At 39.6% G+C, this 20,961-nt stretch overlaps 1 protein-coding gene across 1 annotated transcript in view; it reads right to left on the minus strand.

Annotated features, from left to right (window-relative positions):
- The window catches only part of LOC101857914 (sortilin-related receptor), a gene marked incomplete in the record, with an annotated part of 121,665 nt that overhangs the window by 92,249 nt on the left and 8,455 nt on the right, over positions 1-20,961 (minus strand). The window contains 9 exon segments of the mRNA XM_013080110.2: positions 3,864-3,893; positions 5,971-6,169; positions 7,769-7,938; positions 9,476-9,577; positions 13,105-13,285; positions 14,483-14,550; positions 16,251-16,415; positions 17,488-17,592; positions 20,656-20,775. Coding sequence (XP_012935564.1) covers positions 3,864-3,893; positions 5,971-6,169; positions 7,769-7,938; positions 9,476-9,577; positions 13,105-13,285; positions 14,483-14,550; positions 16,251-16,415; positions 17,488-17,592; positions 20,656-20,775 — 1,140 coding nt within the window.

Below are 20,961 nucleotides of genomic sequence, written 5' to 3' on the forward strand. Positions count from 1 at the left end.
GGTAGGGAGGAAGGAGGAAAAGAAAAAAGGGAGGAAGGGGGAAAGGGAAAGAGGATGTAATTAAAGAAGAACGATAAATTAGGTTATAAAGGCCAGTTTTGTTCGCTTTCTGCAGAGAGTGTATTCGATGTACTGACACAAGGGGAAAGTAGGAACAAATAAAGAAAGGGACACAAAAGAAGTGATAGTCTGTCAGTTTTTATAGAGAGATGCCCATCAACAACTTTCTCGGACCTTTCTACAGGGCTATTCCACGGTCACTGACAGGACATTTGGACTATTACTTTCTTACAATGATAACACTGTAATTCAATATCAATGAATTTATTTCAACTTTAAATGATCAGAACATTTGAAAGACAAATCAAGAATCATATTAAATGAAGTCATTTGAAGAAAAAGAACTTTATGCAAATTCTGTGACGTGTTTAGTTTCGGTAATTGACAGGACAGAAAAAATACCTCATGTGTCCCGTCAGTCAGTAAATGTGGAACAGGCCTTCAATGAAACACTCTTGTCTCTCGCCATTCTACCTGCCAGAGTCATCTTGTTCCAAGTCAGGTTTCTATGTCTTACAGCTATCACCACAAAAAAGAATCATGCTGGCCTAGGGTGTGTAAGACCCCAGTTCAAATCCCTTATGGGCTGTTCCAGACCATGATTTACATGGGAAATCTTCAAGGCTCTCCAACCAACATGGCTCGCCCCTTCATAGATGAACATTTTTTTTTAATCAGAGAGTGTACTAATGTATGGGTTTAATGGCAATATCAACACTATTAGGTTCGTCCCCAATAGAGTTGAGCAAAATGGGCTTAGAGCCTTAAAAACTTCACAAAACAACTCGAGTTCTTGAACTCCCAGTCTGGGGTTCGAACCCGGGCCATCTGCTGTGTAGTCTAGCATGATACCAACTGAGCTAACAGAGCCCCAGATCGGAGAGTCCACCTCCTAATTATAATATACAAGACTTACACTGTGCTCAACCCCGATTAAAGAGCACAGGCTCTGTGAACTTTACCAACAAACAAAAGAAGACAGAGCAGAAAGAGGTTTTAACACATAGTATAATGACACACTGAAAAAACAGCTCTTCACTTACAACAAAGTCTGCTTCAAAGGGACTTGCGTTAAAAACGTAAGGTGCGTCCATGTCGTTTATATTTACTTTTTCTAAATCATTGCAATATCATTTAGAAAAAGTGACCATTTTAAAGATCTCCTTAAACCATTTCTTTGAAAAAAGTCAATAGCAGGAAGGACATATTCAAAGGTGTTTTCTCCAAAATTTTAGTAGGGACAAAAGATGGATTCATTGTCCTCAACACACAACTTTCTTTGAAAATACTCAAGGGTAACACTACCAATATTTCAGATAAAAATTATCCTTGCCACAAAAAACATGTTAAATAACAGATTCTACAAGGTTTGTGGGAGTTTGGGATTTTTTTCACATATTTTGTTGTTAGAGATGTTAAGGAAATAGGCTGACAGGCAACAAGCATTTGCATTTGCGCAATGACACGTTATACTTATTATCTTTTTCAGCAGGCAACACTAAAACAACGAAGCTGATACACTTTTCCGTGGCTCTAGCTTAAACATGGAAGAGGAAAGCAAAACATTTGTTGCTAAATTAATTTTTCCCCAATACTTTTGGCACTTAGGAAGGAACTGTTTTCGTTATAGTTTTACGACACTTGCAACACAATTAGGTCATATAAGTGCCAAAGATTAGAGGTGTTACAAGAGAGTAATAAACATAAAAAAGAAGGCGTAGAGATAAGGATGATAGATGTGTTTTTATAGGAATGAAGGAGCAAACACACCAGAGAACCCACCAATCATCCACACGGAAGGAACTATAGTGCTCAAAACAAGGAGGGGAATTTGTCATTGGGAACTATACTTCTAACAAGACTGAACTTACGGAAGAGGAGAGTATGAATAAAGAAAGGGTAGAGAACAACAGGAAGAACTTTGAGAAAGCATGAAAGTCAGAACGGAATATCCAACAGATGAAGGAATGAATGAATGAATGAATGAATGAATGAATGAATGAATGAATGAATGAATGAATGAATGAATGAATGAATGAATGAATGAATGACAGTAGAATGAAAATAGAATGAAGACATTTTTAACTTAATGAAACTAATGAAAAAAGGGATTTTTTTTTTTTAATGTGCAAAGAAACAAATAATTCATCATTGATTCACACTTTGCAGTCACACAGCTAGCGGTATAAAGTATCTCATCAGGTCACCCAGCCAGCAGAGTGACTGCAACGGATGTCTCGGGCCTGGTGCAGAACTGTGTCAAGTGACTGGAACGGATAATTTCCACTGTCACATTATTGCGGCAAGTGACCGTAAAGTGTTAAACAATGATTTTAAAACACCCAAAACAACAGCACAAGGGAGAAACACAGGTCATCCATGATGAGCACAGCAAAAAAAAAACTAGTGTGAAAATCTCAGGATACAAACCGTAGATGTCGCAAGCAATCCACTTAAGTCTGGTGGGTACTTTTCACACCAAAGACAAAAATACTAGTTTTTGTTGTGTTGTTCCTGTCAGGAATCATGAAAAGCAAGAAAACTATAAGCCTTGACCATTGTATTAAACTGCATTTTGGTGACGTTGAAAGGCATTTTGGTGACGTTGAAAGGCATTTTGGTGACGTTGAAAGGCATTTTGGTGACGTTGAAAGGCATTTTGGTGACGTTGAAAGGCATTTTGGTGACGTTGAAAGGTGCATCTTGGTGACGTTGAAAGGCATTTTGGTGACGTTGAAAGGTGCATCTTGGATAGAGCTTTGGGAGGGTGTCAAAAGAAAAAATTACCAAAATTTTGACTTATTTGGACTGTTTGCGACAGCAAAAAAATAATCCGTGCAAGCTGAGGTAACAAGAATTCTTTGCAGGAGTTGCCAATGTTGAGAAGCCCGAAGTAAACAAATTAAACAGTAAGCACATCAGAGGGTGGGTGAGTGAGTGAGTGAGCGAGTCGGTAGGTAGGTAGGTAGGTAGGTCGGTCGGTCGGTCGGTCAGTAGGTAGGTTGGCAAGTCAACTGGTTGGTAGGTAGGTTCTGCCTTAAGCTGACAATTCAAAACACCTTTTCGTTTCGAGATAAAATGAGGCTTTTTGTCAGAGTAACCATTTAAAAAAGGGTCTTTTCCTAAATTTGTATTCTAATTTTATTTTTTTTTAACTAGTCCTACTTTCACTATACCCTTTTCACACAAATAAGGAGAACTTATGCTTTCAATTCAGCCAATAATAAAATTTGGCGCCAAAACTGAAAAAAGGCATTTTGTCAGTTTACGGCAAGGTATGTAGGTAGGCAACGAAATGGGGTAGGCTTAAGTTGAATTGTTTTGATGCTACCATTATGATTTTATTATGTTTCAGCTTTCTATGCGTAATCATTAAAGTTGGCTAGCACAATCTCATTTCAATGATTTGAATCATTGAAGCTTTTACGATGATTTGCATAAATAACTGTCTCTCATATCCCAACCACAATGTCTGGAGAGCCAAAGAAAGGAAACGATTTTTAAAAATAAAAATAGAACATTACCAAGCCAAATGACAAAAAAAAAGCAAGAGAAATATGACCAGCAGCTCAGAATAAAAGAGCCGAGACCTCAACAAATAATAAATATTTTTAAAAAGCAGAAAAGGAAGTGAATGTTTGTGCGCGTGTGTGTTAGGGGGGGGGGGGGGGGGTTACGGGCGCATACAACCTTCAGCAAAGCAAATCACAGCAGACACAACACAGTGGATAAAACGGATCAAAACCAAAAACACAACATCAACAACAACAACAGCTCAAAAAACATCCAAGCACGTTACCCACCTGCCCTGTTCTTATACCATGAGCGTTACGCTGGAAGGTAAGAAAAATAAGAAAAGACAGTCAAGAGTAATAGCCAAAGCGACTCTTATCTATCCGTCTTTCTAAGAGTTTCGTACAGTCTGTCACCAGAGGTGTTTTGTTAGTTTACAGAAAGGTAGGTAGGTAGGCAACATGTTGGGGTAGGTTAAGTTGAATTGTTTGATGTTATCATTATGATTTTATTATGTTTGAGCTTACTAGAACACCCTCTGACTTATCTATCCGTCTTTGTAAGAGTCTCTCCAAAAGTACTCCTTTCACCTCCATTCTTGCTCTCTAACCATGTCCTGTCATCTGCTTTCATCTCCACTTTCGGCCCCTCCTCCCCCCCCCCTCCCCTTTGCCTCCTCCTCTGGGCTCCGGACTCTTTCTACAGCCTTTCTTCTGCTACTCTTTGGCTCCTTCTTACTGCTGTCTATCAGCCACATCCTTGATCTTATGGTAGGTAAGATTTAACTCCTAGCCATCTCAAATAAAGGCAAAAAATCTCGGAGGTCGTGTGTGCAAGTGGTGCATGTAAAAGATCCCTTGATGGTCCTAAAATCGATAAGAGTAGGCTTCGACCACCATCTGGACAAAATTAAAAATTCCAACCAAACTGAAAATGTTTAATTTGTCCCACACACTCATATGACCTCATGCAGTTGTGAGCGCCTTAAGGACACTTTCCAAAAATAACCCCCCAAAAAAGTCTACCACCATAAACTTGTACCCCTATACTCCAAGAACACTGTCTGTCTTATCTGTCCGCATTAGTAAGAGTTTCTCAGTCTGTCACCATAGACTTGTACCCCTGTACTCCTAGAACACTCTCTGTCATGGCCGTCACTCTTTGCGCAACAGAAAAACTTTGCCGTGAATCGTGCGCACTACGGGACACGTAATTACGTTCTTAATGAAGGGCTAAACACCACGCTACTTTAGAATTACAAAGTTCTGTCTGCTCGGTACCTAGTTTTGAGAAATTCGACGTAAAAAATTTTGATTTTCACAACATGTAAAGCTTTTTCAAATGCAATTCTTTCAATATCTTGATAAAGACTCTGAATAATCTTACGATTTTCATAGATTAGATAGAACGTTAGGTTTCTGACCTCATGGTCTAAGTAACTCAAAACGGCCAAAAATGTCAAATAGAACTTTGTAATTCTGAGGTAGCAACCAGTCACCTTATAGCTAAGGGAGCATGGCACCTTTCTCCTCGCCCTTCATTTGGCTAAAATTGAGTCACGGGGTATGCTCGGGGGTGAACCAGAAGTATGTCAGAGTGCACAGTCCAAGATATTATTATACAGTTATTTTTTTTCTGATCAAATACAGTTTATTCAAATGCTCCCTCCCCCCCCTTCTCTCCCCTACCCAGTACACCTCACATTATACATCTACCATACTAAACCAGCCTGACTCACATCACCTAACTACTAGAATAAAGCAGCGTAACTCAAATCAATTCTTTACCCCCTCAAAAAAAACCATAACCTCAGATCACCAATCTACCATAATAAACAAGACTGACTCACATCCCCTATTTAAGAGAATATCAATTCTTTACACACACACACACAAAAAAGAAAAACATAACTAACATCACCTATCTACCATAATAAACCAGCCTAACTTACATCACCCAACTACTAGAACAAAGCAGCGTAACTCACGTCAATTCTTTATCAAAGTAAAACCAAAAAAACATAAACTCACATCACCAATCTACCATAATAAACCAGCCTTACTCACATCACCTATCTATAAGCATAAAGCAGCATAATTCATATATATTCTTCACACAAAAAAAACCTAACTCACATCACCTATCTATCATAATAAACCAACATAACTCACATCACCGATCTACCATAATAAACCAACATAACTCACATCACCTATCGACTAGAATAAATCAATGTACCTTACATCACCTATCTACCATAATAAACCAACATAACTCACATCACCTATCCACTAGAATAAATCAATGTACCTTACATCATCTATCTACCATAATAAACCAAGGTACTCCAGCATAACTCACATCCCCTGTCTACAAGAATAAATGTGCGTAACTTACAGCAGAACAGCGATTTCGGTTTTTGCTCAGCACTTCCTCCGGAGGTGGGATAGGCTGCCACCGACCGCCTTTGTCAAACGTGACCAGCGTACGCTGTGTGTCGACATCTAATTCATCGCCGATCTGCTGCGACGCCAGGTATACGCCTTCCACCCCACTCAACTTCTTGATGTCCGCAAATGTTTTGTTTGTGTAAAATCTGTGGACAGCCAAATCAAACCAACTTAACTCTTGGGACCAAAATGTGGCAAACTTTTCTCGGCCAGAACTGATCTCATCAGCCACAGCAGGAGCCACAAGTCATCTTAATTTTTAATTCTTAAAATTCTTCTTTTTCCAAGTCATTTTAATTTTTAATTCTTAAAATTTTTCTTTTTCCAAGTCATCTTAATCTTTAATTCTTCAAATTCTTCTATTTTGCTGGAGAAATATTCTCCTCTGCGGCTGTTTTGGTCATCGTCAGACATTGATGGACGAGCTATTATTATCATTATAAACTCTTAGGATACAGAATACTATTCCTCTTTTGTACACAACCAGCTTTATAAACCAAGTTTTCAGCATCACGAACTTCCGATTAACTTCTCTCTTATTTATCTTTTTTTTTAGTAAGAGTTTTACGGCACTGGCAACATAATAAGACCATGTAAGTGTCGAGGATTAGAGGTGTTGCAAGAGAGTAACACGAACACATAAAAAGAAGGAGGAGAGAGAAGGACGGCAGGTGTTTGATAGGAAAGAAGGAGCAAACCACACCAGAGCACCCCCCAACCACTCACAATCCTTCTTTAATATGGTTAGATGCACCTGAAAATTAAGGACAGCACAAAGAGCAATAGGAAAGAAGATGCAGAGCATAAGAATAAAGGATCAAATACCTTACACAAAAATACAACAGAAAACAGGAGTGACAGAAATCCCAAAATTTATGCTCCAACAAAAATGGAAATAGACTGGACACATCAGCAGAGTGAAGGACAGCAGATGGACCAAAAAGATGTACAGGATGCAGACCAGGAACAAGAAAAAGGTCAAGAGGAAGACCAGAAAGAAGATGGCAAGATGACAGCAGAGGGCAGACAAGAACAACCTGGACACGGAAAACAGCTGAGTTTAGTCTTAGTAAGTGTTTTACGGCACTCGCAACTGCATAAGGTCATATGAGCGCCAGAAGATTAGAGGTGTTACAAGAGAGTAACAAACATAAAAAAGAAGAAGGGGAGATAAGGACGATAGATGTTTGATAGGAAAGATAGAAGGAGCAAACTACACTAGAGCACCCAACCATCCACGAAAACAGCTGATAAAACAAAATGAAGGTCATTGTCGGAGGGCTACCTCCAACAGAGGAAGGACAACGCCTAAAAAGAAAGAAAGAAAACAAAAGATGCAGCTGAAAGTTTCCAGATTTTCCTTCATCAAGGGGCAAAACCAACAACCAACCACAAAACAATCAAAACAAACAAACAAAACAGAAAATAAACAAAGAGACACAAACACAAGAAGAATAACCAACAACCAACCAACCAACTACCCAACCAAACAACAACAAAAAACAAACAAACAAATAAACAAAACAAGGCAACACAAACACAAGGAAAATAACTAACAACCAACCAGCTACCCAAACAAACAAAACAAAAAAAAGCAAACAAAAGGGGCAAAACCAACAACCACTCAATCAACAAACAAACAAACAAACAAACAAACAAACAAACAAACAAACAAACAAACTCCAAACAAACAAACAAACTCCAAACAAACAAACAAACAAACAAACAAACAAAGCGACACAAACCTGATCAAGCCCAGGGGGTTTTCACTTCTCGGGTTGAAGAAGACGATCTTCTCCAAGGACAGAGAAAACCTGTACCCGTTGACCTCCGAGATGTACAGGTTGGTGTAAGAGGAGTTGTGCGAGACGCAGACCATCACCTGACCCTCCGAGGTGTCCGCCACATAGAAATCCTGACGGGAACAAACATTGCAATTGTACATGTTGCATCACTTGTCTAGTGGTACGGCTACCAGGCTCGTGATCATGAGATTCCAAGTTTGGGGGTGGAACTTTTCTCACTTCACCAAGGTGGGAACGGGTACCCAGCTATAGACAGTGATAAATCTTGTCAGTATGTTAGTGATTTAGCGCCTATAAAATGGCAGCTTACACTGTATGCTTCCCAGGAAGTTCGGATTGTTTCAGAACGCTATCAGGTCTGCTGGGGTAATAATATAAATTGTAAAGAGCATAGAACTTGCTGTTGAGCGGAAATTTTAGCCATGCAAATGCCGACTATTATTATTGTCATTATTATTATTATCATCAATATTAATATTAATATTAATATTATTATTATTATTATTATTATCATGCTGTACAGCCCATCAACACAACCTAGATCAGGTCCGTCGTGATGAGTTAAGAGGCAGGTTGTTTCAATTTTGCCTGTCAGGGTCAAACCGAATGAGAGGGAAACAAAGTCCCAGCTGACAGATGAACATACTCCATAAATATGCTCCCCACATGGGAATGGAACTCACGTTCTCTGGGTTAAACATCTACAATTACAAGTCCTGTTGGGGGCCCCAGTGGCTAAGTGAGTAATGAGTTCAAACTCAAAAAGTAATATCAAGTGAGCATCGGTGACACAGAGTTTAGGTGGGTGGTCACTTGGGGGTGTCCTTGAGCAAGACACGAAAACCCTAACAACAAAAAAAACAGGGCGCTGCAAAGTGGCAACCGGTAAAGGCATGCTTGTGAAATGATTCTGTATTGGTGTAATATTGTGTAAATACGTATGTATTTGTGTATGTATTTCTGTGTATGTATTTATAATTATGTACTTATGCCGGGCACGGATCAATAAAAAAGTATTTCATTATCATCAAGGAATGTACTGAAACCACAGCAACACTGTAAAGAAGAAGAGGTACAGAACCCACCAACTATCCATGTTACAACGTTAAGCATTAAAGCAGGCTTGTTTGAGTGAAGAAGATGCACATCAACATAATAACTGATCATTAGAGCAGGGACAAGTCAGACAGATAGACAAAATAGGGACTTACCCGTGGCGCCCTCCAACCAACTACTGGGAGAGGCCTAGAACAGATTCTTTTTCAAACTTTCAAAGATTTGACATGATAACATTTCTAACTGAAAAATACTCACATTATACCAACTTCTTGTTTTAGTCAGCATTTTACGGCACTTGAAACACAATTTGGTCAAATAAGTACTGAAGATTAGAGGTGTTACAAGAGAGTAAAAAACACCAAAAAGAAGGAGAGATAAGAACAATGGATGTTGGTTAGAAAAGAAGAAGCACCCGCCAAGCACGAACATCAAACAAACTTCAAGACCAGTACGAAAACAATATAATATGAGGATTTTTATTACAGACTCATTCTTGGAGAAACTACATCACAATTTCTAAACAACTGTGTGTACGCATTCCAAAATCCTGCATTTAACACGCACTCTAAACCAGCGTTTGCCACTCACTGTGATGTTAAAGCTGACAGGAAACTGAGCCTTCATAAACGAGCCACGGTTATGAGAGACCCATAACTGAAGGTTTGGGTTCGACTTCAATCCCAGCAGCCTCTGTAAAAGACAATTTTCATTTACGGAAAGTTAAAATCACAAAACTTTCAGAGTCAAAAGCGGGACACAATCACAGCCATGTGACTTGAACCTAGAAATAAACAAAATTCCTATATATCCTGTGCAAATGGCCACCTCCCCCCCCCCCCCCCCCCCATTATAATGACACTATAAGATGGCCACCAGTCTAAAACGGCCACTTTTCTCCACATCAATGGGTGGCAGACTCAGAGAATTCTGACTGAATGTGCATTTTCTTTCCTTTGAAAGTTATAAAATTTCCCTCTTTATTCAAAAATATTCCTTGATTCATCTCAAGCAAGAAAAAGAGTGTCAGAGCCACTGTCAGCTGTCAGTCTTAGCCTTTATAATTAAGATAATATGCAAATTCCAAGAAAAGCGAACAAGTGTGTGGCCATTTTGTTTTGAGAAGCTTTTTTTCAGCACTTGCAACACAATATAAGGTCATATAAGTGCCAAAGACTAGAGGTGTTAAAATAGAGTAACAAAACACAAACCAGAAGGAGGTGAAATAAGGGTGATAGATGTTTGACAGGAAAAGAATACTCACACATCTCATTCTATTCAATATAGATTTGTTTACTTTTTAAGAGTTTTACAGCACTCGTAATTGCGTACGGTCATATGAGCTTGCGGGACACAAGTTGGTTGATTTCACATTAAGCAGTTTCAGTTTCGGCAGGAATCAATTTTGAATTTTCACGGATGTAAGCCAAAGCCCAAAGAGCTACTTTTACTGATTTTAGGACCACCAAGGAATATTTAACGTGCACAACTTGCACAAGGGACTTCCAAGATTTTTCACCCTTATCCCAGAAGGCTAGGAGTTTGATCTTACCTACCCTAAGACCAGGGGTGTGGCTGAAAGACAGCAGTTAGAAGGAGCCAGGAGAGTAGCAGTAGAAAGAGTCAGTAGACAAGGGGGGGTAAAAAAAGGAGAAAAGGGAAAGGGAGAGAAAGTGGAGATCAAAGCAGGCAGGAAGACATGATTAGAGAGAGAGAGAGAGAGAGAGAGAGAGAGAGAGAGAGAGAGAGAGAGAGTGAGGTGGGGGGGGGGGGGGGGGGGGAGGGAGCAAAGGGGGGTGGGAGAGAAAGTGGAGATCAAAGCAGATAAAGAACATGACTAAAATGCAGGCAAGGAGGTGATAGAACCAGGGTCCCCACCAAATCCTGGAAAAAATTTTCAAGACCCCCCAAATTTTTTTCAAGACCCCAATTCGAGGCAAAAATCAGGCCGCTGCGCGACAAGAATGATCCCCAAAAAAGCCAATCTATCAAAGATAAAAAGTCAAAATGTCTATAAATGAATGCAAATGTACATTTTGTAGTATAGTCTTCAAACAATAGATGACTATAATACTGGGTGACTGCCAAACCAGCTTCTCAATTTTCCAAGGGAGGGGCCTCATCCATTTTCCAGGAACACGTTACATAAAAATGAAAGCGTGTGCTCCATTTATATCTAATATAATACATGTATATGTTTGTGAATAAATACACACACACACACACACACACACACACACACACACACACACACACACACACACACACACACACACACACACATGTAGGTACATTATATCCAGTTAACAACATGTCAGTGTGGCACTGGGATCTTGAGAGACTTTGGTATTTCAGTCTGTTCTTACTTATTTATATTTTCCCCTCATCATATTAGCCAACATAACAAACTATAGGCCCTATATAAAAAAAATGAATCCTGTTTTGAGCCTGAAAAAAGACCTAGAACTAGAAAATCGACTGTCAATAACCAGTCTGGGTGTCGTGATTCATAACTAGAATGGCTCAAGTACACCTATTCAGTGTGAGAGGTGTAAGAACTGGAGGGGGGGGGCTCAAGATGCAGTGACACTGAAAATCTGCCAGTCTTGAACAGAAAGCTAATAAAATATAGATATAAATTACAATCACCCCATCCAATGAAACGCGAACACTTTAGCTCAGTAACAAGGCATGACGGATCCTGAATCCACACAAGGCCTGCACCAACACGCGCTTTGCAGAGAGCTCTAAAGTAGTAATCAAAATGCTAAAAATTTGCTTTCCAAGTTCAGTTTTTGTCCTCTAGCGTTGCCTTCAGCTCCCCCCCCCCCCCCAAATCCCCTTCCACGAATGTATCTTATAAAGGAGTCTTATACTTCACAGCGTTCAGACCGCCGGTACTCACAGGTTCATTGACCGGTCACGAGGGCGAACCTGTCAAGACGCTTGTATAACATCTCTTTTTTTTTCTTTTTTTTCCACAAGCGACAGCAGAGGGCAATTTTTAATATTGATTTATTTTCAATGCGACACAGCGTTCATAATGAACAACCTGCATGTTACAAATGTTGCGTTATCTATCACACACACATACACTTCCGTCACAGCGATTCAATTACGTTTCCTCTTAAGGATTCATCAACCATACAGTCTAGATAGCTGCACATTACACAGGCCCTATACTTTCCCGTCTTACCGACCCATCACAAAATTCCCGACTTTTTCCCGACCTCCCGACCCATCTCAAAATTCCCGACTTTTTCCCGATTTCCCGACCCTGTGGGGACCCTGTAGAACAAAATTTTGGAGAAGAAAAATTTTCAGCGGTGTCAGGTTTAAAACCCAGGACCTATTGAAAGAGAGGCGAACACCATATCGTTAGACCACGAGAGCCTCCATTCGGTAGTTTGTTTGTTTTTTTGGTAAGTGTTTTACAGCGCTTGCAGCTGCAAAAGGCCATATGAGTGCGCAGGGCACATTAAAAATTTTCATTGGTACGAATTTTTACATTTTGCTCAGGTGGCCGTCGAAGACTACTCTTATCTATTTTAGACCACCACGGGACCTTTACCGTGCGCAACTTGCACACAGGAACTCCGAGATTTTTTGCCCTTGTCCGAGAAGGCTAGGTGTAGATCTTTCCTACCATAAGATCAGGGGTGCGGCTGAAAGACAGCAGTAAGAAGGAGCCAAGGAGTAGCAGTAGAAAGCCTGCACAAAGAGTCAAGAGCCCAGAGGAGGGGACAAAGGAGGTAAGGGAGTGGGGGCAGAAAGTGGAGATGAAAGCAAATGGCAGAACATTGTTAGAGAGCAGGAAAGGATGTGAAAGGAGATAATTTTAGAGAAGAAAATGTTTCCGTCGCTATCCGGATTCGAAAACGGGACCTTTTGAAAGAGAGGCGAACACCTTAACCAAGGGAGCCCCTCGATATAGTTTGACTTTGACGTCTGCCAAGTGCTTTTGACAACAACAATTAGTATTCTTTATAGCTTATGACCAGTGTCATGCATAGCATCACAAATCATGTGACCTACTTTTTCAATCTCACTTTTTTTACTACAATAAAAAGTGACTGATAGCACCACAAAATTTTTCCACCTCCATCAACGCAACCTAAAGAATTAAGAACATAAAACACTTCAAACCTGCCTATGACCCATTTAATTGATGTGCCCTCCCTTTTCCTTCCACATCAGATTGACTTGTCACGAGAACTTACAACGGACTTGGTCGCAAACAAATACTCGTCACGCATCTCAAAATCCACGACGTTCGAGAGCAACACCTCACTGGCCAACCACCCTTCGTCAGTTCGACTGCACCGGACTATCTCTTTCAAGTGACCTCCAACCTCCTTCTCCATATACACAGTGAGCTCTTGGTCATGGCTGGATTCACTCCTGCAGGGTGGGGAGAGGGAAGGAAGAATAAGAAGAAAAAAAGAGACGTGGTACTGCTGGAGTTCTCAAAACACAATTATGATGATAATAACAAATAATAACAATGTTAACTCTTATAGACCACGACCGCCATCCGTCGGGATGACACATACTGTATTGTTTTTATTTCCTTATCCAAAGACGAAGATAAAACCGATCTTCGTTTTCTCAGATGGGTTTTGCGTGGGTAAAAGGTCCATCCGCCATTTGCAAAGAAATAGAGGAGCTTTTCTATTGTTTACAGTGCTTTGGAGCCAATTTTGAGCTTTGTTTTGCTTTGGAATGTGTGTGTCGTTTCTAGAATTTTCACCATGCTGAAGAATCAGCCATCTGTATCGTCAGGGAAATGCTTCGTAAGGCACATGCTGAGAAAGCAAGTGAATTACTGAGGGAACCTATCGAGAACAGAGATTTAGGGGTAGAAAAAAGGTGAATCTGACTCTGAGTTCAACCTATCAAGTGATGAGGAGACTACTACTGAATGCTTAGTTCAGTCTGAGCCAACACCCGATGTCGACAACCTTGCAGCTACTGCCACGTCCACCACAACAACACAGTGGCAAGTAGCCAAAAACAACACAAAAACAAACAGTGAATTTCCCTTTGTGCCTGGCCCCGGTAGATGTGCAACTGCCACTGTATCTGCTACTGCTACTGACACTGAATCTCATCAATCTGGGTCTAGATCAAATGATCAACCTGCACCTCCTTCCCCTCCACCTCGCGACCTCGGTGCTCTCTTGTCCTATCTCCATTTTTAATAACAGTCAAAACAGTTCATAACAAAGAGTGAGCTTAAGAATAAGTCACATTTTCAATGTTAAAAAAATGGAGATAGAACAAGAAAGCACTGAGGTCGCGACCTGTTTACAACGACAAGGGGATCAACGAATGCACCAACTATCAACTGTGAAACAATTTTAAAAAATCATCACTCTTAACTACAGCACATACTCTGCGGCAGCCAGTCGAAATTGAGCCTCCCCACCCCACCCCCATATTACACACACTACATTACCACAACCTCACAACCACCTCTCCCTTTCCTTCAACACTACCCCTATGCCCCCCTCCCAAAAAAAATAAAAATTATCTTCCCCTCCAATTCAGCCCCTGCAAGAGCCCCATTCCCCCCAAAAATACTATACTCATACTCACCAGTGGAAAGACTTGACATGAGAGAAAGCCAGTTCCCAAGAACGGCCAAAGTCTATCGAGGAATAGAGCTGGAAAAAAAAAAGACATTCACAAATGAAAAATGGAATAAACATCTATCTGAGAAGCAACAGAACAGAGGGGCTGGGTGGGATTAAACAAACTTTTGCACAATAAATCACAAAACACACACACACAAACACACAGAGACACACACACACACTCACACATACACACACATACACACACACACACACACACACACACACACACACACACACACACACACACACACATACACACACACAGACAGACACACACATACATATACACACACATCCACATGAAATGTCAGTCTATATATACAAATAAATATGAGTCACGATGCAGTAAAAACATTAGGCAATCATCAACTTTGGGGCATATGGGGTTATAGGTATCCTCTTTAAGCTTGTTCATTTGTCTTGCTTTCCATGAAAAAAATACCTAACAATCTTGAAAACAATTACAGTTATTTAAAATTGAAGGACCTGGAGGATACCTTGTTTAGAGGGAAAAATTAGTGAGAAAATGACTGCCGAAGTGTGGTGACATTCATAGCTTTAGAGTCCTTGGAAATTCGGATTCTTTGTGCCTTTAAACAATGATTTTCCCAAAAATCCACACAGAAATGTGTTTTTAAATGGATATAAAAGGTATTGAGCCAAAAAAAAAATTCGAATAATGCCAGTTTCTTCAATTCCATTATTTAGATGAGCGCCTGATTTCATCACCATGCCTCGCAAATAACTTTACAGAAAAAATATTTATGGCCAGTAAACGTAAACTTTCTAGCAACCAAACTTCCTCTTTCTATACAACAACATGAACAATTCAATTACTGAGTACCAAAAGCTACAGATCCTTTACAAAAAATTCAAATTTATGCTAATGTTGCTGAAACAATTTCGCATATTAGACAGTTCATACTGAAAGAGGACTTGACAAGAAGATGTACCATGGATCTGTATTCAGAGTAGGCCAATGCTAACAGTTAGCTAGACACCGTGTTAAAAATCAGACTGAATTCTTTTTAATCGTTAGAAACATTTTGTTAGACACTGTTAAAACTCACACTGAAATTTGTTTAATTATGTAAAACATTTAACCAGACACTGCGTTTAAATTCACACTGGAATTTTTTTTAATATCAGAAAAGTTTTATGCCTACATCAACACAGTCAGGATCGTTTAGGAGTCCAGCCACTTCCACACTGGTTACACGCACGACCATGCGACCCCCACCTCTTTCAATCAAAAAATACCTCAACTTCTATTCCAGATAGATGCGTATTTTTTTCTGCTAAATGCCAGACAAATGAATAAGCAGCTCTAAAATGAAAATAATAACTCCATGCCCAAAAATTGACAAGCGCCTGATTCCACCGTGTCATGACACATATGACCAATTTATCCCACCCCCAACAAAGGACTACACATATAAATGGCAACAGATGAAATTGAAAAGGGATAAAAGAGCAAGGGGAAAAATGACATGGGATAAAGTGTCTATGAACAGAAAAGCAACAAATACAACAGAAAGGGATGAAATGGCAAGGAACAAAATCGCAAAAATAGAATAAAAAGGCGGGACAATTAGAAAGGGATAAAAGTAGCAAGGGATAAAGTAGCTAGGGATAAAACAAAAGGGATAAAAGGGCATGAGACAATGACCAAAAAAAAAGCCAAACAGACAACTGTCTAAAACAAAAACACAGCAGCAGCTACATACTCGTCCAAGAGGATCTTCATCATCCATCGCCAAAACGTAGTTCGGGTTGCTGGGGTAGAGTTTGATGGTACGAGGCTTGAAGGGCAGATGGCAGAACGTCTCAAACGTGGAGCCCGTGTCCACAGAGGTGAAGACGCAGTCATGCTTGACGTCAGCAAACATGTACTGTCAAAAACAAAAATTTACAACTTTACATGTTTTGCGCCTCCCAAGAAACAGCCAAGATCACAGATGCCAGTAAACACAAACTACATTAACTATTACTTGTTTGTTTGTTTGTTTGTTTGTCTATTTGTTTGTTTTTTTTAGTAAGGAGAAGCACATGGACACAATAATAGTTATTTAGGGAAAAAACTCAGACAGACAGAAATAACAGAGGGAAAGTAAAGAAGTAGGACCTACCAGTGGCGCCCTCCAACCACTTGCGTAACTACTGTTAACAGATTCAAACGATATAAGCAACAACGTCTTCATCATAATCTGCAGATATGGTAGTGTGATCCGACTCTCAAACAAAAACGGATAAGCTCTATCAAAAATTTATCATTCACTTATTCATCATAACACAAAAGTTCAGAAAAATCTGCACTGGCAACACCCTCTCCCAAAGGGCAACCACTGACTATTCACAAGGGTCAACCTTACTTTTCGCATATATTAACCCTAGTCTTAACCCATTCTCTGCCAACAATTAAACAAAAGAGACTTCCATTGTGGAAATAAAGGTGAATTTTGCCTGCTGCCATCTGCTCTGACAGACTTTCCACACTGGGAATGAAATCAAGGCGGCAGCTCAATGCCGGAGATCTATTGTGATCAAGGCCAAGCTTACCGTGGAAATAATTCCTGAGTGCCTGTCCAACAGATTTTGGGAGGAACAAAGGCTACCCCTGCATTTTTTCAAGCGGTTTTCGTGCAGCTGAACATGAAAGGGCTAAAAAGAAATATACACAAAATCGCACACGCACATATACACACACACAGAGCCAAAAAACACAATCCTTTTCAAAAGGTCCGATCAGAACTCTCCAAAACATTTGGTGAGTCAGCATGGACTACTATACCCAGTTAGTCATTTAGAGGAACCTTCTCTCACTCCCGCTTTCTCCTTACAAGTATCATATGAAACTTCTCTATAGTTACATGAGTCATTTCATTTCCAAAAAGGTCAGACAGCTACTTTATATAGGTTTTAATATTTATTCAGGAGATGAAATCCATCCAAAAAAAAACTTACCATATAATTGAAAGCATTCACATCGTAATATGAATCAATCACACCTTTGACAGATGCATTCACCATGAGCTGGTCGCTGACATCCGTGAAATGTTTGCCATAGTCCTGAAAAGAAAAAAAAACAATTAAGGGGTTGCAAAAACAATTCTTACACGATGGACACTTCAATTCAGCTGTGTTTTCAGCAAAATTCCATTAATCATACCACAGAATACTACACTGTTGCTGTAAGTTTGCCTAGAAAAAGTCTAATTGACGTCTCAATTTGGAACCTTCTTGACCTACTATGCACATCTATAGCCTCCACTCTCTTTTTAAACTTATTTTAAGAAGGCAGACCCCAATTAAACCTTTATCATAATAATAAAAATAATAATAATAATAACAATAATAATAATGACAATGATAATGATAATAAAATAATAATAATAATAATAACAATAATAATCATAATAATAATAAATAATTTAAAAAACAATTATTATTATAACAATAAGAAGAAGAACAATAATAATAATAATAATAGTAATTGCTATTATTATTATTATTATTATTATTATTATTATTATTATACTATTATAATAAAGTTCACTTCAATCGCATCCAGTCCCTGGTGGCCCTAGGCACTTCACAATAAAATAAGATTTATATCAATGTTTGACGCACACTGGCCCAGTGAATGTACAACAATTCTTTGGAATACATCAAATCCCCCCTTTTCTGACAAACAACACGCAAACAAAAAGACAGTCACTGTGGCCACTGATCACACCTGCTGTTGGAAGAACAGCAAAGGGGTCAGTCATACCATGACCACACTTGGAAGTACGAGTTCCATCTCTTATCCTTTTTTTTTATTCCCTGGATTTTCTTCTTAAAAGGTTTCTGAGGGGGGGGGGGGGGGGGGGGAGTGATTTTTTTATTTGTTTAAGCAAGCATTTTATGGCACTTGCAACTCAAGTAGGTCGCTTAAGTGAAAGTGTCAAAGAGTAGAGGGGTTACAAAACAGTAGCAGACACGAAAAAGAAGGAATAGAGATAGGACGATAAGGACATTTGATAGGAAAGAAGAAGCAAACCACATCAGAGCACCCACCAGCCACCCAAAAGAAGGAGAGGAAAATGGCTGCACCTCAAATGGTTCAAGACTCAAAGAGTACACTGTTGACTGGCGACACTCCACTGCTTCAACAGTACGAACTACAGATATCACAACAGAGATCAGGGGTGCAGCAGTTAAGTGCCTCACTGTCATAAGCAGAACATCTTCTTCTTTCTTCTTTGCATTCCCCCACGAGATCTCAGGGAAAAGTTGACTGCTAGTTCTTCAACCTGCAGTGCAATTGATTTTTCATATGTGACCCTTTTTCCTACTTCGTAGGGCCCCATTTCGATTTCAAAGGTATCTTATCTATAGGTTTTTATACTGACAAGAGTATTTTCAGATTTGGTAGTAAAAGATTTTGAATTTTCCCCACGTGGCAACCAAAGCCTATTCTGATCGATTTTAGAACCACCAGAAGATCTTAAACAGGCCCAACAAGCAAACAGGACCTCCGAGATTTTTCGCCCTTATCCAAGGAGGCCATGTGTCAGATCTTACCTACTCGAAGATCAGGGGTATGGCTGAAAGACATCAGTAAGAAAGAATAAGGAGAACAGTAGAAAAAGTCAAGAGTAAAGGGAAGAGGAGGCCAGTCATTGGGGGGGGGGGGGGTGTCGGGGGAGTAGTTGGAGATGAAAGCAGATGACAGAACAGGACTAGAGGACCTGAAAGGAGGAGAAAGGAGAAAATATCAGAGAAAAAATTTTTATCAGAGAAAAAATTTTTCTCATCGCTGTCAGGTTTCACACCCAGAACCTATTGAATGAAAGGCGAACACCGTAACTCTTGACCACGTGAGCCCCTGCACGCAGATGATCAACGTTCAATTCCCTTGCCGGGAAAAATCTTTATCAAGTATCTAAGCTCAGGTAGGCTCTGACAGGCATAGTATAGTCCCAGCCTAACTCCTAAATGATCTAATTGCAATGATGGTGGTGTAAAAAAACCCACCTATATTAAGAAAAAACAAACAAAACCAGAAACAGAACAGATATATCACTGGAGATTATGGGAGTCCACTTCAAGATCATGGGAACTTTTTGTGTTATAATGCTAGTTTCCTCTAATTTGTCCAAGATCCCATTTGTGGGTGGTTGGCAGGTGCTCTGGTGTAGTATGCTCCTTTTTTTCTATCAAACATCTAGCCTTGTTATCTTTCCTCCTTCTATTCTTATGTGTGTTACTCTCTTGTAACACCTCTAATCTCCGCCACTCATATAACCTATTTGTGTTGCAAGTGCCGTAAATCTTACCAAAACATAAGACCCCATATGCCTTGCATACCACATTTTCCTTCTTCCCTTGCACCAGGTCTATACGTAAACATTACATATTTATAAAATGTATAAAAATGAAGAGGAAAAAAGATGTGGAAGACACTTGTACAATGACTTAATATTTTATATAATTTCTTTAAATTTAAACAAAATGGATTATATGCTTTTCTTTCTACTTCTTTTATTAAAAATAATAAACAACACAGCTAGCTAAAACCAAACACTATACTGATGAAAACAACAGTATTACATAGCAGGCATTATCTTTTTTCTCAAAGCAGTGAAGTAATTTAACAATAGCAGACAGAAACTGGTAAGTTCTTTCACAAAGTTCATAACTGAATTTTGTCTTCTCAATGATGTAGTCAGTTTTCAGTGCTTACAGCAGAAGCAAGTGCAACAACTAGACTGATTGGTGAATAGTTTTTTCAAAGGACACAAGAAAAAATATTTTAAGAGTGTAGTTGATTGCAGGAAATACAATCGTTTTTTAACGTTTTAGTTTTTCACCCTCGACAACACAATTTAAATCCTTCAGGAGGCAGGCTGCTTCGACCTTGCCTGTCAGGGCCAACAAACCAGGGCTTAGAGGGATACAGCACCTCAGCGCACACAGACGGGCACCCGCAACAGGATAAATTCCCTGTAACGAAACTGCACTCACATCTTCTGGGTGCAGCAGTCAGGACCCTAACCACTACTTCAGACCCACATGATGCACTTGATTTGTAAGCACCAATGAATCTTTAAAAAACAAAAACAAAACAAAAAAACAATATAACTGTACCTTCGAAATGAACAGAGCACTGCTAAGACCATTTACATCCTTGGCTAAAGCGAAGATCTCGTCCCTTCCACTTCCTACCCAGTGGACCACAATCGTCGAGTGGGCATCGTCAAGGTCAGCCTGCAGACACAACCAGAGACATTATTATTTATATTTGTGAAAATGTCTTGCCGTTGTGGTGGGGAGGGGGGGGAGGGGGCGTTTATGAAGACAATGCTCCACTAGTCACAAATGAGTCATCTGAAAGGAGGCACACTTGACCCAAAGGTAATGACAATGTGAAAGGTTCATTACACTTTTTATTTG

The sequence above is a fragment of the Aplysia californica genome, unplaced genomic scaffold (genome assembly GCF_000002075.1).
Source record: "Aplysia californica isolate F4 #8 unplaced genomic scaffold, AplCal3.0 scaffold00005, whole genome shotgun sequence".
NCBI classification, from domain to species: domain Eukaryota; kingdom Metazoa; phylum Mollusca; class Gastropoda; order Aplysiida; family Aplysiidae; genus Aplysia; species Aplysia californica.